This window comes from Nanorana parkeri, unplaced genomic scaffold (genome assembly GCF_000935625.1).
Source record: "Nanorana parkeri isolate BGI_ZX_2015 unplaced genomic scaffold, ASM93562v1 scaffold1762, whole genome shotgun sequence".
NCBI classification, from domain to species: domain Eukaryota; kingdom Metazoa; phylum Chordata; class Amphibia; order Anura; family Dicroglossidae; genus Nanorana; species Nanorana parkeri.
In genome coordinates this window covers 115,559-139,156 of record NW_017308030.1, presented here as the reverse complement: position 1 = coordinate 139,156, position 23,598 = coordinate 115,559, and the positions used below count along the sequence as shown (strand labels likewise).

General features: G+C 44.7%; 1 protein-coding gene across 1 annotated transcript in view; it reads left to right on the top strand.

Moving 5' to 3' along the window:
* The window catches only part of RMND5A (required for meiotic nuclear division 5 homolog A), a 25,440-nt gene extending 2,716 nt beyond the window's left edge, over positions 1–22,724 (top strand). Inside the window, exons 2-9 of the mRNA XM_018571455.1 lie at positions 3,554–3,696; positions 9,588–9,722; positions 12,521–12,621; positions 14,509–14,675; positions 16,247–16,412; positions 17,680–17,782; positions 20,426–20,580; positions 22,277–22,724. Coding sequence (XP_018426957.1) covers positions 3,554–3,696; positions 9,588–9,722; positions 12,521–12,621; positions 14,509–14,675; positions 16,247–16,412; positions 17,680–17,782; positions 20,426–20,580; positions 22,277–22,340 — 1,034 coding nt within the window. The 3' untranslated portion in view covers positions 22,341–22,724. The remainder of the gene's footprint in view (positions 1–3,553; positions 3,697–9,587; positions 9,723–12,520; positions 12,622–14,508; positions 14,676–16,246; positions 16,413–17,679; positions 17,783–20,425; positions 20,581–22,276) is intronic.
* Positions 22,725–23,598: the final 874 nt, after the last annotated feature.

Sequence of the window (23,598 nt, the reverse complement as noted above, 5' to 3'; positions counted from 1 at the left end):
TGGCCATGTACACTATTATGGGAAACTGAGGGTATGGAGTATGTAGAAAAGCATGCAAAAGGTTTTGCTCATGTAGGCTTTCTTTAAAGAACTAAAGGAAAAACTGGAAATAAAAGAACAAAAAGTTAAACTAAATTATTTTTGGGTCACTGACTTTGCTCTGCAATACTGCTCAAGCAGACAATATTTAACCACTTGAAGTCTGCGGTGTTTAAACCCCCTTCCCACCCAGGCCATTTTTCAGTATTCAGCGTTGCAGTACTTTTACTGACATTTATTCCGTCTTGGAATGCTGTACTGAAATACATTTTAATTTTTATCTTGGAAAAGGGAACGAGACAGTGCTGCCCTCTGTCACCCCCTACTGTTCAACCTATCCCTAGAACCGCTAGCAGCTCACATAACGCACTCAGATGCTTTTCATGGGATTAAGGTGGGCAAAGCGGAGCTTCGATTGGCAATGTTTGCTGATGATGTCCTGCTGTTCACTTCCCGCCCAAATGAACACGTCTTATTCACTCCCAATCTGATAGACCACTTTAAAACGTTCTCGGGACTCCGGATTAACTTCCTGACAAGCGAAATCCTCCCCCTGTCAAGGACGATAGCGATGGATGGACACGGAGTCATGAGGGTGGCACAGCAGCATATAACTTACCTGGGTATAAAGGTGGGGAAGACTCCCTCTTCTCTTTATCACCTCAATTATCCCCCGCTAATACAAAAAATTTGCAAGGAATTGGATATGTGGAGGGACCTGCCCTTATCGCTCTTCGGGAGAATTCACCACATTAAAATGATAAGTTTTGCAAGGCTGCTATCCCACTGCAAACTCTCCCCTTACTGTTGAAGACTACCGATATATCTCTTGCCTAAATAGAGCCATGTCAACGTTCATTTGGCAAGCGAAACGGCCGAGAATTTCTTTGAAGAAACTCTGGCTCCCTAAGGGAGAGGGGGAACTAATCTCCCGAACATCAAACTGTACAATATGGCTTGTTTACTCCGTCATGCCCTAGACTGGTTATCCGAGAGTGAAGTTTATTCGAATACCCAACTGGAGACGGAGTTTATCAACCCATGGGATCTTAAGGCGGTCCTCCACTGCAAACTCTCCTCCCTACCCCAGCGCATTCGACACATTACCCTGATTAGGGACACAATTACTGTTTGGCGAAAGATTAGGAAATCTCTTAAACTCCCTTTTATGTATGTCCTCCCACTGTCCCATCATGGGGCACCCCTCATTTGTTCAAGGCTTAGATTACTCAGCGTTCCACAAATGGAAGGAGAGGGGCCTCCATCACTGGAAACAACTATTTGACTCTCAAACTTTCGCCCCTTACTCTTTCAAGGATCTGATACAACAATATCGTATCCCTCCCCAGGACTTTCTACACTATTTACAGCGAAAGACCGCATGGCACAGTTTCAGGGGAACGCCGAGATCCCTTTTCTCCGTCATTTCTGGACGTACTTGTATCTAACAAAACATATTCTATATCGACACTATACCCAAAACTACAAACGCTATTTCTACCATCCCTCTCAGGGTCAAGTGTGAAAGGATGGTCAAGAGACTTTGATGATCAAGATCTATTACCTAAACTTCTCGCTGGGTACACCAAAACGAGATCAATAATGACTCCCTCTTCCTCCTGATGCCCTCCCGAGCTGGTCCCGGGCCGCAGATGGGCTAGCGGATCCCGGGATTGAATGTGAGGGTTTAGGAGGGGGGGGTGGAGGCAGCAGACTGGGGGGGGTCACACACCAGCACATATACCCGATCGGCTGGCTATAGAGCCGCCTATCGGGTATATGTTTAAACAGCCGGTAACGGCTCTATGCATTGCACGGGGGTTTTTTTCTGCCCGTATGCGAGCAGAAAAAAAAATTGGAAGGTGTTAGGCAGGAGAGAGAGGAATACAGGTGGGTGGTGTGGAAGTGTTCAGTACATTACGGAGACAGTTTAGATACTGTTTGTTAGGGAGGGAGGAACAAGTTATGGCTAAAGATGTAGAGAATGATGATGGTCATCGTTGATGTAGGTGTTGGTAGGTTGGGTTTTGTGCATCCATCTAATTTATAAGTCATGTGTGACTTGTTTGTTCCTTTGGGAGAAATGACAGGTCATACCCTCTCTATTGAAGTGTCATTGTGTTTTGTTTTTTTTACCAGCAATGACATGTCTTTGAGAAGGATTGGAGCTTCATTTTATGAAATGCCATGCAATTTTACATATGTTCTTGGGCATCTGTCTCCCCTGTGGCTGCCAGGGGACAGTGTTCTGCAGATGGGATAGTAGCCTGGAGAATGGAGAGTGTACAATGGCCATGATACTGAAACAAAAAGCTGCTACATGGCATCAGCCAGAGGACTCCAAGTTAAAGTACCGTACAAAGCATACAAGAAGGGGCTGAATACAGCAGGCTGTGTTATTGAGAGTTGTCGGGGTGAAGAAGCAGTGCAAACCGAGTGCACTTGTTGATCTGCAGTGCAGGCAACAGAGGAAGAACTGCTGACAATCGAGGGAGATCTGCAAGAGAAGATAAAGCAATATGGAGAGCTGCAAGGCATGGTTCTGGAGAGTAGACGCAGACAAGAGAATTGTGTGGGATGGGATGTCCCTTCTGCCTTTGTAGAAACTGCTCCGTGAACAATGTGCTCTAGAACTTGTCAAACTGGGTTGTAAAACTCTGAGCGTTACATCTGACAAGCGATGCCTGCGCTTACTGGAGACATTCACTTTGGTTAGCAGAATCCTTCAGCATGTATTTAGGAACATTTATTTATAATATGCAGCACGGCTGGACAAATCCCATGAGCCAGGTAACCAGTGCTCCTTAAAAATTACAGCTGGTTCCTAATTTATGAGATTATCTCTTTGTTGTCAATTGAGCTGGCTCCTAAAAATAATCCAGTTTGGCTCCTGAATTGAACAAGCTTGCTCCTGAATTTTGTATTTGTACACCCCTGCTATACAGGAAGGATTGCATCCCACGTGCTATAATCAGCTGGTCAGGGCTGATCACTCAGATCTGTTCTCTTCTCAATGTAGAGCTGTGGTTCTTATCTGTTGGGTCGCAACACCTTGTTCAGTGGGTCTTTATTTGCCTTCCGCTGTGCTAGGCGAGAGGTTCCTCAGCCTACCCCTGGCTCAGCACTGTCCCTTCTTGCGCCGAGCAGCCATTCAAAATATGCTGCCTGGTGCCGAGTGTCAGCTTGAGGTGGGGTAAGTATGGCCGCAAGGGAGCTTCATCCATATGTACATTGCTTATAGCTCCCCCACGTGCCCTGTAGAGGTGCCTGAACTGGAGTGACGTCATATTGTGACTCCCGGCACCTCTACAGGGCTGTGCCCAGTGTTTAAAGGGGGCAAAATGTGTCTCTAACAGTAAAAAGAACCTTTTTAGAAATATATGTGACAGTTGACTCAGATTTATTGTGCATATAGGCTTTTCATAATATACAGATGAAAAGATCCTTTAGAAATGCCATGGTGGATTTATTATGAATGAATTGCTGTTTAATAAGATGACTCCTTCTTTCATAGATCAAGATGGTGAATTATCGGGAACGTTATCGCTCGTGTTAACACAGTGTTGTAAGAGGATAAAGGACACGGTGCAGAAGCTGGCCTCTGACCACAAAGACATCCACAGCAGTGTGTCCAGAGTGGGGAAAGCCATTGATAAGGTATGCTTGGTGCTTTGTCTCTGGGCTGTATGTAGCTCTTGTAGTTGAATTGAATGGGACATCACTACAACTGTTGTGTTTTTGTAACACAGCCTTGTGACTTTCTAGCAAACACTATGATGTGACTGAGGATGGTAGGCATGTTAGCAGTTTTGAGTTGATGAGGTTAAAGCAGACCTTTACCCCTTTCACTAAAAATCACCTCCGTATACAGCTCCTCATGCTGATATATCATCGTACATTCATTAGTCACTATCGGCCACTGAAACATATCAGCAGAAAAATTGCACTTTTGGCTAAATGCCAAAAGTGCAATTTTTCTGCCGATATAGCGGTGCATCCATTCTGTGTCTCTCCTCCCCGCTGGGCACTGCTCTGTGTCCCAGTGGGGAGGAGAGAAACTGTGACAGGCGGCCGAGCGCTGTGAACGGCCGGCGTCTCTCCTCCCCGCACAGCTCAGCCTCCTGTCACGGATCATGAGAGCGGCGGTGTGTGTGGGCGAAGACAGCCAGCGCTGTAACTGGAGGCCGGCCGGCGCTGCGGCGGAGGAGTCGGCTGTCGGATCAAGCTCTCCTCCCGCACCGCTCGCTCGCTCAGCCTCCTGTGACAGCTGTCGGGAAGGAGAGCAGGTACAAATACTCAGCGATCGCTGATTGTTTGTTTGTAAATGAGGACAGGGTATGTTTACTATATCCTCAATTATGAATGGGAAGTGATCAACATCACCTCCCGAGTCTTGTTCATTCATGATTGTGGTTATTGTAAACACACTCTGTCCTCATGTTATGAATGAACAGGAGCACTCAGTATAGAAGATTCCTGCTCATTTATAACAGGGGATACAGAAAGAAAGATTGAGGACCCTGTGTGCTCAATCTCTTTCTGTTTTAAAAGGGAAATATCAGGGGTCTGATTCCCCGAAGCTCCATAAGTAAAGAAAAAAATAAAAATATTTAATAAAAATAAAATATTTGAAAAAGTAATGTTTATTAATTATAGTAATTGCAAGTAAAAGAAAATTTAGAGGTGCACCGAAAATTTTTAAAAACGAAATAAAATAAAAAAAATGTCAGGCCAAAACCAAAAATGTTTTGGTGTCTTTGTTGTAATTTCAAGGATAAAGGTAAAGTTCTTTTTTAAACTTTCCTGTACGTATCCCCTCATATGTTTATTACTTTTTGAAGCATCGGAGGTCATGTTTTCGGAGAGTTTGGTTTCACTTGCAGCAATGTTGTGGGAGATAATACCCAACTGACGGCAAACTGGAGAGAGAAACCATTTCTTAGACCAGGAGACCAGATGATTCCTATGACTTTCACTGAGAGGAGTCATCGTTCTTCCATGATGGTGGTTGTGCTCTCCATTCATGTGTACGGGACAATCTGGAATATATGCGGATGCAGCAACTGTAGCAATTTAGATGACAGGACCGCTTACAGCAAAGCGGAGTTCTGGAAGAAGGTGTGCCAGTCACCTGATTGGTCAGATTGTGGAGGAACACGGAGAACTGAGATCAGCGTCTACCCCCCATGTCCCTACATAATAATCTGTTTCTGTACTCTATTACAGATGTGCTTTTAGCTAAAATACTTGGTGTTGGAATTTGGCCTAAGGGATTGTACAGGTACATGTCTAAAAATAAATTTTCTGAATATGTCCAGGTAACACCCATCCCCCACACAATATTCTCATTGAATGACTGCTAATTGAAGTTTATTCATCTATTACCGTTAAGGTGCTAACATTTTTATTCTATTTTGGAGGCTCTTCTAAGGATCTACTTCTAAGGCCCGGTTCCCACGCTCTGCAAAACGCTCAAACACCGAAATCCCATTATTTCCTATGGGTATGTTCACACCTAGGCGTATTACAGGCCGTATGAACGTGCTACAAAACACTCTACGCCCAAAGAAGTACGGGAGCGTCTTTGGGGCGTATTTGTCGCGCGTATCCATTGGGACACAGCCAGGTAGCCCTCGGAAACGCGCGTTTGTCTACTGCGAATCGTGGTAAAAACGTGTGGCACGAAACGTGACAAACGCGCATATTCGATACGTCTAGGTGTGAACCCAGCCTAAAACCATGAGCTAGCACTTCAAATTCTTTGTAACCATTGATAGAGCTTGGCTTGTCTGAAGAAGTGTTTTTACTGCAGTATAGTAAATTAGCAAATGTAGCCACTTTATCCCTCAGGCCAGAACAACCAAATCAATTATTCCGGTGAAATAATGGACCTGCTCAACGAGTAAGCCGGCGTAAAGTTAATTGACTCAAGGCAAGCGATCAGATTTGATTGTTTTCCGGCCTAACATCTGTAAACTGAAGCTAATAGTTTGATGTAGTTTACTGCACTACCCTATTAAAGGGGCAATCCACCTAGATGTGATTTAGTTCACTCAGGCTTCAGCTTGCATAAGAGCAGTGTGAACACCACATTTTTTCCTCAAGCTTTTGTCTACCTTTTAGCAAGCTTTGAGCAGCTTTCTCAAACCCTTTAGAGCATCCTTCAGCTCCAGTTTGGGAATGTTAAACACAGATCATAATGGGAGGTCTGACTGTCACTTTAAACAAGCTGCTAGCACGCTTCTGCATGCTTTCAGCAAGCTTCAATTGCCTTTCCAACTCTACCCTCTCCCCCATTCCTCTACTCCAGTGGCCTCTTATGCAGTGGTTCTCAATCTGTGTAACCTCAGGACCCACATATGTCCTTGGTCATTAACAGGGCTAGAAAAATCCGCTGTCCTCATTTGTGACTAGAGGATGCCGGAGCTGGACGAGTAGCTTCCCGGCCAGCTGTTGAAATTAAACGGCTGGCCGGGAGCTTTACATTCAAGCGATCGAGCGTCTGTAGAGATGCCCGATTGCTTGTATTAGTTGCGGTTTTATCCCCATCCCCCCCCCCTCGTCACTGCCGTTGCCGATCCCGAGAACCACTGTGCCCGGTGCCTCTGGGACCAACACGGCTGCTCTGTGACAGGAGATCAAGTACACGATCTCCCCCTGAACTCCTCTCTGGTCGTCCGAATGCATGAAGTGATGTATATTACAGCGCTTCCACATTCAGCTGTCATTCTCCGGCTACAGAAGCTGGTGAAGCAGATTTCTGCTTCATCAGCTTCTCTGGGGGTCTTGGAGACCTGTGATGTCTCCATACTGCTGAGGACCTGTCATGTAAATTGGCTATCACATAGGGAGCTTCCTAGCCCCCCATGTAATGGCAATAAAGTCAAGTGTAAAAAACAACAACATTTTTTAAGCCCGCCACAAATACACACAAACATACTTTAGGTGTGCCTATGTGCGAAAACAACGATTGCGCCTATTGTGCCGCACATGTTACATATCACCGTGAACGTCGAGTGCGAGCAATAATTTTAGGGCCATTAATTACTGAAAACACTTAACTGATGAGCGGTAAAAGCATTTCAAGCGTCGCCTATGGCCAGTTTTCAGCGTGGCCGTTTTTGGGGATTTTTGCGCGCGCAATTTTAAGGCTTGACATGTTTGGTGTCCATTTTACCCAACGCGACCCCGTCTTTTGTGTGTGTATAGGGATTTTTTTTTTTCCTGACATTTACAGTACCTTTTTCATTATATGGTAAAAAAAGCCCCCCCCACTCCGTGGTGATTGTATACCACCAAAACAAAGCTCTGTGTCCCTAGAAAATGTTAACATAAATTGCAAGGCCGTAGTCCGGTCATGCTGACTGGTGAAACACCCTAAAATTTTTCAAGCTCTGGTCATTAGGTTGCGACCCAAGTCGCACCGCTCTGGAATGCATGCATTGCAGTAACGTGCGTTCTGGTGCAGACAACAAACTGTGGACGGAAGGTGCATTGAGGTGGCATTCAAATGAATTGCAGCGTAAGGCACTGCAATGCGTGGTTGACAACCACGGCTCTAATGTCATCACATCTAATGCAGGGTCCATAGCTCTGTATTGTACATGAGGAACAGTCCACAAGGTGGAGGGGAGAAAGCTACGATCCCTGGTGTAGCATAGATCAAGTAACAAAAACTGCTCCTCACAATTTCCTAGAACTAAATGAGTGGTTAACCCTTGTAGTTTGGGGGGGGGGTAGCTCCACTGCAAGGGGATAGGCTTTAAGTGAGACTATCGTAGGATTTATATCACTGAGCCATTTATTTTTGTTCGAGTATCTTCCAGGATACGCCTGCAGGGCAAATATTTACATGTTGGTAATGAAATGATGATAATTATACAGTCTTGTTTTTTAGCAGTGGTAATTCATGTGGGTGATGCATCATAAAACTGCAGCTGATGTCCTAAGTATTGTCTGTGATGTGTTTATAAAGCCAGCTCGGGTAATGCATTCACCGAATTGGCCTGGTTTATAAAAGTGGAAGGATGCCCCATAGCAGGCCATCAGATCCAGCCGGTAATGGCATGAAAGCTTGTTATGGTGGGGTGGCTTGTTATGGTGGGGTTGCCATGAGCATTATTTTGTTTCGGTTTTAATAACCAGGTGGAATTTGGAAATATTTTGAGGCTACCAGTTAAATTTGTCCATTTCAAGATCCATTAGTCATTCGAAAGGCTAGTGATCATGTGATTGGGACTACACCCTCCTGTTCTTTACAGCCAAAGGTGGCGCCATCTAAGCCCAGGTTTACATCTGAGTGATTTTTGAAGAGCTTTTTTAGAATCGCTTGAATGGCCAACATGAGGACTCAGACTGTATCTTATGGTGGCAGTTCACACTTGGGCTTTTTTGAGGCTCGAGTGCGTGCTTTTTCTTTTTTTCCTCCCATAGACTTTAGTGGACATAATTGAAAACATAAATACAAGTATCTTCTTCCTTCCTTCCTTCTTCCTTCTTCCTTCTTCCTTCTTCCTTCTTCCTTCTTTATTTTTTTTTTTATATTTTGGAAAAGGAGCGAAGAGCGCCACCTGCTGGCTGATTTTTAAAATACTATGGGGGAAATTTATAAAAACTGGAGCATATTTGCACTGCACCCAATCAGCTTCTCTCTCTCCTTTTCAAATCTTACCTGAGCAAAGTGAAGAGAGTTGCTGATTGTTTGCCATGGGCAACTGCTCCAGATTCTGTTTGATCCAGTTTTGATGATAAATTCCCCTCAATATGTTTGAAATGTTTTCCTATTCATTTAGCTAAAGATGTGTTTTGTTTTTTTATCAGTTTAACCCCTTCCCACTGCCCGTATGTATATGTGCCAGAATGGTGATTGGCTGGAACGCTGTTCTGCCACCTATAATATCGGCTGTGCTGAGTGCACTCACTCTGTGCCCCCCGCACTGTGCCTGCACTGTCACTGATGGCTCCTGGTCAGTTTGTGATCGGGAGCTGGTAGACTACAGTAACCACTGTAACAGCCAATTACAGTTCAGATATTTCATGATCGGGAGCCCACCTATCAACCTCCGGCTCTAAGATCCCTTTAAAGGGCTGGCTTCTGCTGTCCTAAAGGGGTTACTAGAACAGCTGGATAAAATCAAGGTTATATGCGCCTTCAGTAAAGGGTTGCCTTATCAGATGTACATAGTAATCAATAAAACCGTGCAAAATATGGTCACCTGCAGAAAACAATCCTTTCCAGCAGAACAAATATGATGACTATTTCTAGCTTATGACAGCTGCCAGTGGCATGATTCTGCAAACGGCAGCTGAACGTAAATACAGCAGGGAGGGTGCAAAAATCAGCCTGCTATTGGACATTTCAGATTGCAATAGCCGATAGCAGTCTGACTATTGCACCAGACCACTGCTTGCTGTGCCCTCCTCCCAGCGCAGAGGAGAGAGCTAGGGGATCTAACCAACTAATTGATAATGAGAATAGTTGACCACTATAATCGATTAGTTGGTTGCAGCCCTACCCTAAACAACCATTTGCTTTATATTTTGTACAGAATTTCGATGCAGACATCAGCAGCGTGGGCATTGATGGCTGCTGGCAGGTGGACAGCCAGCGTATCCTCAATGAAGTGATGGTGGAACACTTCTTCCGGCAAGGGATGTTGGACGTGGCTGAGGAACTGTGTCAGGTATGTTTAAACAGAACTTCTTATTTTTACTTCCTGAATATGTGAGCAGTTTTACAGATATTCATCCTGTTTATTTCCATTTTCAGTATTGGTCATCTTTGATGATGGTGCCTAAGGGGGATTACATGTCTCCAGTTTTTCAGTACAGCTAATTACATTTTTTTTTTTTTTTCCGCTTGCCCATGCTGTACATGAGATTTTATAGACCGTATGGTGTGTCACAGAATTAGGATAGACCAGGACACCATCTTCATGGTGTTTGCATGGGTTTCCTCCAACATTCCAGAGACATGCTGACAGGTGCATTTCTGTCTACATTGGCCCTAGTATGTATGACCTGGCTATGCACATATGTGCTATCATATTCTGCATGCTGGTCCCAAGCCTCAGTAAATGGGTAGGGGGGGGGCGGCGGGTTGAGGAAAGACCTAAAAAAATTTGAGAATCTGTCACAATTGCCACCTGACTTCACACTGCTCCCGAATGAATTAGGCCCATGTCTGACAAGCAATCCTGTGATGGTGACAGGATTGCTAACACCACTTACTTTCTCCTAATGGAGTCCCTAGCAGCTGTATTTAATGTATACTTGTCACTTGTGTGGGTGATTCTGTTGCTGGTTATTTTCTCAGCGCCAGAATCGCCCATCTAACAGCAAAAAGTTTCCCAACAAAACAGAGGTTTAGATACACATCTTCTGCAGAAAAAGTGAAAGCCGCACCGTGATGCATGGGGGGGGGGGGGGGCATAGCTGCCGTTGTGATGTGCGGGGGTCCCTTGTGTGTCCCTGTACCTTTTTTTTTGGGCTTCCTCTTGACAAACCTGCACTCAATTCTATCTTTTGCTACATGTTCTCCAAGATGGAGACTCTCATAGTTTAGAGTTAGGACTGCACTATATAGAGGTGCCTTGGCGCGGCTGTACGGCTTTCACATGTTCTGCAGAAGACGTGTATCTAAACCTCTGTTTTTATATACCGAAATTCGTCCAGGTGCTTTTCTTTTAATTACCGCTGATCCAACCTTGCGATAATCCGGGCAGGATGGGGCCGCCGTACGAAAATCGTTCACCGGTTCGATCATTGGACGAAAAGTTTTGTTTGATCGCAAGGTGTATGGGCAGCTTTTAGAGTATTAAATAACAGTGATCAAAAGTGGAGTTCTTTTAGGTTTACAACATTGCTACTCCATAGATACAGTATGGTAGGTGAGCGTTGTCACCTAGGATAGGGAGTGTTCACCAGGTGAATAGAGTGGGACAAAAGCTGCTAATAGAAACCGAATGCAGCCACCACATTTAAGGACTGGTAAGTTGTGATATATCACATATTTTGTTTTTGGGTTTAGATGTACTTTAAACTCCCAAGTACTTCTCTGTACATGTCTGCAGAGCAAACGCAGGCTGAAGTTCACTTGGCACCAGTTTCATTCCAGTCATTGCCGATTGTGTAATAAACAGAATTAGTCATTGTAGATGGGAAAACATTATCTGCTTGTATAATGGGAGTTTCAATCTTCATAACACTCACTATTTGTGTTTTATGATGTCCATGTATCATGTTTACGTGTGTGTGGTGTGTGTGATTTTGTAATGGGGTTTTTTTGTTTGTTTTGTAGATATGCGTTGAAGAGTTGTGGTCTTCCTCTTAGTTTTTTAAGGAAACCTAGTGACAGTAATATTTTGGCTGCAATTGCTGACCTCCTTCTGGAAATAAATAATAATTTTCTATTCTATTCCAGGGACTTCAATCCTTTACTGACTAAGAACAGTTCCACAGGTCACGTGTTGCGACTTCACTCTGATTTCCTGTTGCAGGCTGATAACTCTGAGCCACAAAGTATAACCGCAACGTTGTGAGCTTGCTATGTTTGCTCCTGCAGTTGCTTGTTGGGATTCCAATCAGTTTTACAGGAGACATGCATGGACCCAATAGGTAGCCCAATGGTCCTGCTTTCTTTTTGCCATCAAGATCCACACCTGTTATTTATTACCTTAGCTATTAACAAAAAAATAATGTATCTTATTTGTGTATCGCTCGGCTGTAGATCCTCAAGTCTTCTCTGAATTGGTGCTGACACTGTCCTTCCTTCTGGAGGGTGACTACTTTTCTTCACCATGGTCCCTGTGTGTTATAAAGTCCCGTGATGGACTACAATCTCAATACATATTAGTAAACTAAACCTGAGATTGTAGTACATCACGGGAGCGAGCTTGGAGCGGTGGATACTTTACAACACACACAGGAAGCACAGGGAACAAAAGTAGCCCCCCTCCAGAAGGAAGGACAATGTCGTCACCAATTCAGAGATCATTTGAGGATCTACAGCCGAGTGATATACACATGAGCTACATTTTTTTCGCTAATGGTTAAGGTACTTGAATAACAGGTGTGGATCTTGATGCCAAAAAGAAGTCAGGGCCATTGGGCTACCTATTGGGTCCATGCATGTCTCCTGCAAAATTGATTTGGAATCCCAACAAGCAACTGCAGGAGCAAACCTACCAGGCTCACAACATTGCTGCTATACTTTTTTTTTTTTTTTATAGTTAAGGTACATGAATGCATTTTCAAGATTTATCTCCTAAGTTTAGTGTTATTTTAATTGGACCAGAAATCAAGGTCCTATGTACAGCAATGGCCTAGAAGAGAGGAAATAGTAACATTGAATGTTGTGTTTTTAGGGAGTGTTGGCATATGATGCCAGGGATTACAAGTTAGTCGGTAGCAGTAATGATGTCTATTCAGGCTTTCCAACATGCTTTAGTTTGCTTACTTTGACTTTGTTTCTCCATTTCAGGAAGCAGGCCTCTCGATAGATGCAAGCCAAAAGGAACCATTTGTGGAACTTAACCGAATATTGGAAGCATTGAAAGTTCGAGTTCTCCGGCCAGCCCTGGAGTGGGTATTTAATGAACTAGTATAGCATTTATCCATAAAATATACAAATATAAGAACTGGTTACTTCCTATACATTCCTAGTCACTTTTCCTGCTATTTTTTTGTTATTAAAGCCTCCTAACCCCTACCAGACCACCACCACCATCCTGCCTCTGGTAACTGCTGAGGTCTACCAGGTTGGTCATGGTGGTTGCTTATTGCCTCACCAGAACTTGTGCTCCACACTCCAGTGAGTGATGGCGCTGCTTTATGTGACATCTGGTCAATTAAAAGTGCTCAAGGACACTGTCTTCCTGTAGGAGTGGTGATTCTTTGAGTCCTGGCACCCCTTCCTGCATCTCATGGCTGGAGCACTGGGAGGATGTTTGCACCACATAGGGGATTGGATATTGTATTTTTTTTTAGCAGCTATGAATGACAGTGTATCCTAATAATTTGCATAATTTCTGGTTTCTCCTGCCCTTTTCTTGTTTCATCTCGGATCCCACTTTCATTGTTAGATTTGAACATGTCTGATAAGGCCACATGACTTTTGAAGTTATTTATGAAATAAGATTTGAGCACCTTTTCCAAAGAGCAGAATCTTTCAGTAAAGGCATTTTGAAAATGTAGAAGTTGTGGATGTACCGATAGTAGTATCTGTGCCGATACCGAGTATTTGGCGGGTGCTCCGATACTTAACTCCGAGAGATCTTCCTCTGACTGCAAGTGCCGAGGGAGCATGGAGCCGGCTTCCTTTTCAATCGGGAAGCTAGGTGGTGGGTTATGACCCGCCTCCCGGGTTCCTGATTGGCTAGGCAGCCTGGCTTCCTAACCAATTGGGAAGTCAGGCAGGACATAATGACCCGCCTCCCTGTTTCCTGATAGTCAGGAAGCCAGGCTGCCTAGGACAGTCAAACCAACTTCCTAGCCAATAAGGGAGACGGGTCATGACTTGCCGCCCAGCTTCCTGATTAGCTAGGAAGCAAGATTCACTTGTTGCTAGGCATCATGGCTTACTGACCAATCAAGAAGCCAGACGGCACCTCATGACTCGCCGCCCGGCTTCCTGATTGGTCAGAAAGCCAGGCAGCCTTGGCAAGTTTTTCGCTAAAACACCGTCTTCATAGGCAATCAAGAAGACGGGCGACGGGTCATGATCCACCACCCGACTTACTTATAATCTGGGCTCAAGGCACCGGTACTCGGTATCGACGAGTGCCGAAAACAAAAAAATATCGATACTCGATACTGAAAAAACATTATCAGTGCATCCCTAGTACCCTGTGTCTCCAAAAATAAGACCTAGTACTATTTTTGGGAATTGCTAAAATAGAAGACCTACCCCGAAAATAAGACCTAGCTGTGACCATTTCCAGGGCCGGTGGTGGCATAAGGGGGAACTTATAGAGCCGCAGGAGAAAAGCAGCGGTGCCAACAAAGCCAGCGCTAGAGGAAGCGAGGTGGCGCCGGAGGGAGTAGAGCCGTATAAGCCGATGCCTCCTCTATAGCACCAGCTCCTGTCACAGGCGGAGTGATACCAAATGCACTCCGCCTGTGAGGAATCGATAGTGAAAGTGCGTTTCGCTCATTCTGGCCAGCGATTGGTTACCAAATTGCTCTTGGAAAGGTACGGCACCCCTGATTGCCCTGATCGCCATATTTTTGTACATGTATACATGTAGACTGTTGTACATGAAGTGTGGATTGTTGTACATTAAAAAAATTAAAATAAGACCTACCTCGAAAATAAGACCTAGTGTGTTTTGTTTGTTTTTTGAGCCCAAAAAAATAAGACTGTCTTATTTTCGGGGAAACACGATAGAAGTAGGATTATTGAAAATGTGGTTGAAAATGGAATTTTAATAGGAAGTTATCTAATTTTTGTATTTTCATATTCTTCCCCAGGTGGGCGGTGTCAAACAGGGAAATGCTGATGGCTCAGAACAGCTCTCTGGAGTTCAAGCTGCACAGGTTATACTTCATTAGTTTACTGATGGGTGGAGCAGCCAACCAGAGGGAGGCGCTACAGTATGCCAAAAATTTCCAGCCATTTGCTTTAAATCACCAGAAAGGTAATTATTCCTGTCCTAAACTCATTCTTTATGGGTTAGTTGTAGAACTTATAGGAGAAGTGCCTACTTGCTGCAGTGTTTACAACCTCCCACAAAATCTGCTTTGCTCTGGCCCCACCTGCGCTGTCGATCCCCGTAGACTTCTCCGGGTCTATGGCGTGTCAAAAGACCATCTCGTAGAACTCTGCAGGAATCGACAGGGCAGGGCCTGCCAGTGCAGAGAAGCATCCTTCTTCATCATTGACAGATACAGCACTCATCTTAGTCTTGACAATTGGGTTATAGTGCCACAGGAGTAGGAAGCGGGATAAAAAGAATAGCTCAGTCCGGGACAGCCCCTGTTGGTGGCCAAACCTCCTCTCTGCTAGGACATGAGCAGGTTAGGACCCACGAGTTCCTGCAAAAAAAATTAGGAATTTTTTTTTTTTGTCGGTTTTATGTAAGATTAACTCCTTCATTTTGAGCCCTTTGTTGTTGCTAAGGTAGTGTCCTGCTTTCTTTTTAAATTGGATAATTGTGCTTCTGTCACTTTGCCTTAAACTGGCTCGTAACAAAGAGCCTTTCCATGCTTGGTCATAGTTGGGGGCCGGCCACTTTTATTTTAATATCATGGCTTGCTGTCATTAGATGCATTCTCTCTTGGTGGTCACAAAAGGGCCAGAAGGTTTTTGTGGCCACCATTTCTCCATTGGATTTGCCAGACAATCATTTAGGATTCTATAATGCATCAGGAACCTCTGTTCTTCATTATGGCTTACTCTGAGGGAAAGTTCTTTTCCTCCCCTGAGATGATGTGCGTGGTCACATGTCCTAGTCACATGTGCCAGAGTTCCAGGAAGTAAAGGGAGATGGATTTATCTGCCTTTTGTAAAAATGGCCACTGTAAGAAGAATGGGGAAGAAAAGAAAAATAAGGTATGTAAATAATACAAAGCTGGCAAATATCTAGAAGTATGTGATTGTAGATTGTCATTACTGAATATTCCTAAAGGTGTGTTGTTATTTTGAAGTAATATATATGATATGAGTAAGGGCTCATTCACACGGGAAATGGCCGGCGCATACAGCTCCATGCTGCGTGCACGGCCGTATCGGGCAGCTCCCGGGAAGGACCGGTGTTGCGTGTGATTAGTACGCAGCTCCTGTCCTCTAATGGGAGTACGTGGCCATACGCCGGCCTATGCTCCCCTTCCCTGCACGTCCGTGTGGGTGAGCGTACTCGTACGCTGACGGGATGGATCCTGTCTGTGTCCGAGCCGGGACACTCGCACCCGTACAGCCGCGTACTCCCATAGAGAAGGACAGGAGCTGCGTACTAATCGCACGCAACACCTGTCCTTCCCGGGAGCTGCCTGATACGGCCTTGCACGGAGCTGTACGTGCCGGCCGTTTCTAGTGTGATGTGGGCTAAAGATCCGCTTTAATAATAAAGGTGGAGCTTTTTTTAAAAGTTATACTATTGTATATAATCACATCAGGAATATATGCAATAAGGTAACTGAAAGGTCATCTTTAATATCTTAATAGAAATGTCAGTTGTGTCTTTAATAATCCTTTTCATTTGTGTATTAGACATCCAGGTGCTTATGGGAAGCCTTGTGTACCTGCGGCAGGGTATAGAGAACTCTCCTTACGTTCATCTGTTAGATGCCAACCAGTGGGCGGACATCTGTGACATCTTCACCCGGGATGCCTGTGCTCTGCTTGGTCTCTCTGTAGAATCTCCTCTCAGTGTTAGGTAAATATTATTTTACTCCTACTAACCTCAGTTTCTGGCCCAAAATACCTTCCATCTTGGTGGCATAAAGTTTTGGGCAGGTTGACGGGGCCAACGTATTGAACTCCTAGCCCCTTCTCTGTAACAACTGGTATTAAAGTGGGCCTATCACCAAAAAGTGCTAGGCTTACTAAACTGGAGACTTCTCAGTAGGTGGGGGGTTTGGCCACCGGCAGGGGCCGCCCCTAGGCTGTAATTGGTCTTTAGTTTTTTTGTGCCTAGCGTCCTTCTCCTGCAGGTGGCGATATTACCTACAGTACATGATCTCCGATCTGTTCCCTGTGTCCTTCAATGAACGGAGAGAAAAGGATTTTACGGTGAGTACCAAAATCCTATTTTTTCTTTTTGCAGCCAACACCACCACCCCACTACATGTGAAATCACTGTAGCAAAAAGCTCCGTCTTTTACAGTAAGATCCCAGACATCGTTGAATGTCTGAAATCTTGTGAAAAGATGCAACTGCATTGTGCTGGAGACTTTGGGTACTCAGCATTCCCTGGGATGCTGATTGGCTGGGAAGCCGGCTTCCCGGCCAATCGGCATATAGCCCGTCAAACAGCATAGAGCCAGGAAGCCAGGCGTATAATGATTACCTGCCGTCCCCCGTCTTTCTGATTGGCCAGGAAACCAGCTCCATGTTCCCTCACGGCACTGCCACCCAGAGGAAACCTCCCACTGACTGTAAGTTCCTTTATCGGGGGTAAGTATCGGAGCAACGAGTACTCGCCCAAATACTTGGTATCTGCTCTGATACTAGTATCGATATCTGTACATCCCTACACCATATAGAACGTGATGACTCGTAGGACCTTAGACCACTGCAGCGGAGGGGGAGAGAGGCTAAAGTGACCGGTCTAAGAGCAAGCCAGGATCGTGGTTCAGGCCAGTGTAACTTTTTTGCTTCGCTCCACTGCAAGGGTTAAGGTTTAATTTGCTGGTAGTTCTGCTTTAAAGTAGTGAGAGAAATGTGTGTACCTCCCTATAGCAATATTCAGGCATTATATTCTGGTCCGGTCTAATCAGGTAAACAGACTTTGCTGCGTTATGTTAAAGCTTAACCTGCCATCTCCCACTTCTTCCTTTTGCCCATCTCTGGTTGCCTGTACTATATGCATTTCTTTTTTAGCATTTCTTTTTGTGTTTTAGGGATTGTGATGCATATACAAGGCATTAATCAATGTTTAGGATCAACTGACATATTTGTTTTTGTTGCATTATCCCGTTTAGCTTCTCCGCTGGTTGTGTGGCTCTTCCAGCCTTAATTAACATAAAAGCAGTCATTGAACAGCGGCAGTGCACTGGAGTGTGGAACCAGAAGGACGAATTGCCAGTGAGTACAATTACAATATACATTTGTAAAATGTCTCATCTTTTTGTCTTTAGAAATAGATGACTGATCTTATTAGTCTACGTCTGTTCAGCATTGGTCTCCTCCACTGGGATCCATTTCCTCTATTTGCCCCGAGTACTTTTGCACATTGTGTCACCTGCATTACTATCTTTCTATGAGGTTTTTTTTTTCTTCTCGTATGTATTGCAGCTAGTTAAAACCCTTTTCAGAGCCCCATGGCTAACCACACTTGTGGTAGTGTAACTTGGAGAAGTAAGGAGGGAGGAGGATGGGTGTCGTGTAACTTACGGAGCTTGAAGTGACGAGGGTGGCCTCTCTTGCACCTCCAGTCCCAAGACCCCTTAATTGGGGAATGGCTGTGTCGGAAGAAGAGTGGCGGAAGACGTCACTGCTGACAGAGGATGCAGAGCTCTGTGATGCACTTTTTGGATGGCAGGAGACTTCAGGGAAGCAAGGCAGGGCAAGTCATGGTCAGAAGCAAGCCGGTTCGGTAACATGCGGGCAGCAGGGTAACAAATCGGCAGGCAAGTTCGTGGTCAGGAGACAACCCAGAGTCAGAACCGTGTGGACAGCACAGTATAGGAGAGTAGGCAGATGCAAGCTCAAAATTAAGTCGGGGTAACCAGAAAAGCAGAAGAATGATTAGGACAACAGGAAATCAGTCCGGATTCAGGATCACAGGCCTGATTTCTAGGAACCACACAGGGAGCAGATGCTTACGCAGCACCTCTGCTATGGACTTCTTGACAATGGCAATCGGGGAGAGGGGGCTTGCCTCCTGCCATGCTTTTTGGAGACACCGCTTACTAGCACGCAAGGGTGTCTCCAGAGGACACTGCAAGGAAAGGAGCCACCTAAATCAGGATATCCGGGCCAGTGCTCAGGGGAGCAGCGGATTCTGCAGGAAACTAAAACTTTAAAGGAGCAGAGTGCTTTGTAAGTGATTTGAAATAGCTTAAGAACTTTTTGACTTTAATATCACTTTAAATAATTCCTCCTTGTATTTAATTGCAAAATCCTCCCCATGCAATTGGTGGCCCTCTTGTCCATTGTAGAGTCTTTGGAATGTTTTTTATGTTCACCCTGGATTTTATTTATACACCTCTAAAGTCATGATTGTAGAGCCTTAAAGAACCGCTCCAGGTAAAAATGTTGTTAACCCTTGCAGTGGGGCCTACTCGGTCACTGTAAGGCCTCATTCACACTGCTGTGCATATAGTACCATATGCAGCATATGCAAATAAATGGCTCCATACACATAGCTACGTATGGGGCCGTAAAAGTGCGCAAAAACAGAATGGACTCGAGATGCGCTTGGGCAGCGTATTTCTGCGTGTTTGTGCGCATATACGCACGTACAGTTAATTAACATTTCTTTTACGAATGATGCATTGTGGGATTGCAAGTAGTGCACGCATATACGCTCGTAAATACGCGCATATACACAATATACAATTTACTCTTGCGTTGTGTGTGTGTGTGAGAATGAGGCCTAAGTGATATTAAACCCTCAGATTTTTTTTAACATAAACCAATACTGTAATGTGTGCCTTACTTTAATCCATGGTAGTTTCCCTTCTCTTCCTTTTTAAATCCTCATGTCTTCTCATGCTGGGGGAGAACTTCCCTTTGCAGCTGAGTGCCTCTTCCTGTACTGCTGGCTCAGGTTGCAAACCTATACAAACTTATACACAGACACTGTGTATCCATTTTTGAGACAAGGCAGTCTGCTGCAAAACAGAAGTTCTGCAGAGCATGAGAACAGATACAGATTTAAAAGGAAGAGCAGCAAAGAGAAGGGAAACAACCATGGATTACAGTAAGGCGCACATTACAGTATTGTATGTTAAAAAATCTGAGGATTTAATGTCACTTAGTGTTCATTTTTGTTTAGCGTAAAAATTACAATTATACCCGCCGGCCAGCTGTGACAGCGCTCCCTCCAGCCTCTCTCCTCCACTGCAGTGATGGTATGTCCCTCGGCTTCCTCACTTCCTATACACAGTGTATGGAACGTGATGACTTGAAGCCCTTAGACCACTGCAGTGGAGGGGAAGAAAGGCTCCAGGGACCGGTCTAAGAACAAGTCGGCTCTGAGGATAAGGGGAGTATAACTAAACGGCTCCGGCTCTGGAACGTCCTTGGCATCCTCGCGTCTAATGCAGCTCGATGGACCATTAGACGTGATGACATCAGCGGTCCTTGGACCAACGAAGCCCAGGGGCACAGAGGCTGGGAGCACGGGTCTAGCAGCCCAGCCGGACTCAGGATCTGGTGAGTATATCTACTTTATTTGAGCCCCCTAGAAAAAAATGAGCCATTAACATTTGTAGTGTTGGGCTGCCCCAGTACAAGGCTACATTTGTTTTTGTTTTTTATGCCCAGAGTTCTTCTTTAACGAGTCTACTCGGCTTGTATCCAATCATGCAGGACTTTGCACAACACAATTGTTAGTAGATGTGAAGGTGATTGTACAATCCGGCTGTAAAATGTATGGCCAGCTTTAGGCATCTTTTTTCTTTACCCTAAGCAGAGTTGCAGCACAGTGAGCGTGAGAAATTTGTTTGTTTTCGTGTTTTTCAATCTTTTGTTTTTATCCATTTTTTTTTTTTTTCCCTCCAGATTGAGGTGGACCTTGGCAAGAAGTGCTGGTACCATTCTATATTCGCCTGTCCAATCCTTCGTCAGCAAACCACAGAGAATAATCCTCCTATGAAACTTGTTTGTGGACACATAATATCCAGAGATGCTCTAAATAAAATGTTTAATGGTAGCAAGTAAGTGAATTTTTATTTGTTGACATAGTTACAGCGTGTGATGGATGCCGTTCACTGGTACTTGCAGGCTCAGAGCAAAGTCCGCTACATGACCGCTTTCCAGGAGCAGACCAATAAATGTTTCCAGATCTGACTTTGTCTGACAGTGACAGTAAACTCAGGAGTGAAATCTTAAAAATAAAATGTTAAAAGTAAAGGTACTTGAATGCATCTTATTTGTGTATCACTCGGCTGTAGATCCTCCAAATGTTCTCTGAATTGGTGCTGACACTGTCCTTCCTTCTGGAGGGGGGCTTCTTTTTGTTCCCCATGATCCCTGTGTGTGTTGTAAAGTAGTCACCTCACTCCTGTGATGGACTACAATCTCACGTTTAGTTTACTAATTTTGTATTGAGGTTGTAGTCCATCACGGGAGCAAGCTTGGAGCGGTGGCTACTTTACAACACACACAGGGACCATGGGGAACAAAAGTAGCCCCCCTCCAGAAGGAAGGACAGTGTCGGCACCAATTTTTGTCTCCCAAGTGAATGCACCGCACGAACGATAAAGGTATGGATGTGCTCCCTACAATCGTGAAAATTTCATAAACCATAATTGTTTGTTTATTTTTATTCTCATCAGCATCATGCACATAAAATGCAAATTATAGTGAACAAGTTACACTGAATAAATTAATATTTCTAGTGACTAAAAATCTAAGCAATGGCATATCCAATATGACGTGTACGTCTAATTGTACACAATACAGCAAAAAAACAAAACAAAAACGTGCTCCTGTGCCCATAAGTCCACTGTCCTTTCCACCAATGCTTAGTACCCTCCATACCGAGAACAAGATTAAATGAACTCCACAGAGTCTATTGATCACTAGAAGTCCGCAGTGGCACCGTGCTAGTATCTCCCGCTGCGGCTCTTATCAAACACTAGACTCCCCCCGGTTCCATCTGTGCTACGAGTGGTGAAGCAACAATCCTCCTTTCTGCTATCTTATATCACCTCCTTATGGATCCGATCTTTGCCCTTCGTAACTCACAAGAAAAGGAAAACCGACAGGCCCCAAATAGTGAAATATGTCATACAATGTTTATTTAAAAAGGTTAGAAAAAAACGTACTATTTAAATTGGCCTCAATCGGCTTGTGCGCTCCATTCAATAAAGCCCAACTTCACCTATCTCTGTCCATTGTGCTCAAACTTTCCTGATGACATCAGCCTGTGCCCCGCCTCCTCTGCACGTTACATAGCAGGACTACTTTTGGAGTGGCATTCATGCTGAATCATATTCGTTGCTTTTATTCTCCTATTCAAATCAAGTCCAGGGGGTGTGCATTTCCTATCGCCTCACACCTGGGACATGCAATTCTGGGCGCCGGGCAGGTGTTTTTTTTTTTTTGGGGGGGGTTATTTTAATTTTTTTACTCCTACATTTAGCCCTGCTGCAGGCAAGCAGTGCTAATTGTCGCGCAGGGAAGCTGCCACTCGTCTTGTACCCCCAGCCCAGCACAGTGCTATGCTAACAATAAGCAATGTGTTCTAACCTAGTTAATGCACACTAGCTAATCCAAATTCTTCAACAGACCCATAGACTGACATCTGACTCGCTGCCATGGCTTACTGTACTTTATGTCTTATTGTGTTTTTTTGCTAAATCTGAAATATGGTTTATAACTCTGTGCCTAAAATGTTTCTTCCTGCAGATTAAAATGCCCGTATTGCCCGATGGAGCAGAGTCCTGGAGATGCCAAACAGATCTACTTCTGAAGACAGGGACTTGTTCCTCTAGTGCTGGATGGCCTCATGGGGTTTTTTGTTTTTTTTTAAAGTGCATTTGATAAAAGGCGGGGAGTTGAAATTGTTCCCGTATTCCCAGAGAATGCAGAAACCCATCATCCTGAAAGCCAGTTCCACCAAGACACTACTGAGATGTAAAATTCTGACAATAAAATGTCTTGAATGGACCAGGAACCTTCCTGTCCCCCGGTCTCCATACCTGGCCAAGCACCAGCATTGGTCAAATCATGCAGGTTTTTGTACTTCCTAAGCAAAAGATGATGTAAACATTTTTATTGTTCATTCCCAAAATACTCTCAATCCTCTCCTCTTTTCTGAAGTGGGTTATATAGGCAAAACGTTGAAGCGCTCTCAGTAGGATGCACAGATTGTTTGGGGGTTTTCTTTGGTCTCATTTGTGAATTTATAGACTACTTCATCCAGACTGGCTCATGACCTCATGACCATGCAGAAGGCTGACCAGAGCTATTGGATGGGTTTCCAAGCCTAGTCCATTCGTTCTTCTTTCTATGTGGTGAGCTGGAAACAAAGAGCTCTATTGACTTCTCCTCTCCAAAGCAGAGAAAGGGCTATCTGACTGGTTTCCAAGCCTAGTCCATTGGCTCTTCTATGTGGTGGGCTGGAGGTAGGAGCTGTCGGTTTACTCCTCCCTACTGCATTCTGGGGAGAAAGAGTTATCTGATGGGTTTCCAAGCCTAGTCTCCCTTCTATGTGGTGAGCTGGAGAACAAGAGCTCTGACTGCTCCTCTCCAAAGCAGAGAAAGAGCTATCTGACGGGTATCCAAGCCTAGTCCCCGTCTGTGGTGAGCTAGAGATTGAGAGCTCTGACTGCTCCCCCTCCAAAGCAGAGAAAGGGCTATTGGATGGGTTTCCAAACCTGGTCCAATCACTTTTCTTTCTATGTGGTGAGCTGGAGGCAGGAGCTGTCGGTCTACACCTCCCTACTGCATTCAGTGGGGGGAGAGAGTGATCTGACGGGTTTCCAAGCCTAGCCCAATCGTTTTTCTTTTTGTGCTGAGCTGAACGAGAACTGTCGGCCTGCTTCTCCCCGCTGCATTCAGTGGAGAAAGAGTTATTGGACAGGTTTCCAAGCCTAGTCCATTTGTTCTTCTTTCTATGTGGTGAGCTGGAGAAGGAGAGCTGTCAATCTGCTCCTCCCCGCTGCATCCAGTTAAACAATGTAGGCTCCGTTAAGCTGAGCATATACGTTTATGGATCGCCGGGCAGG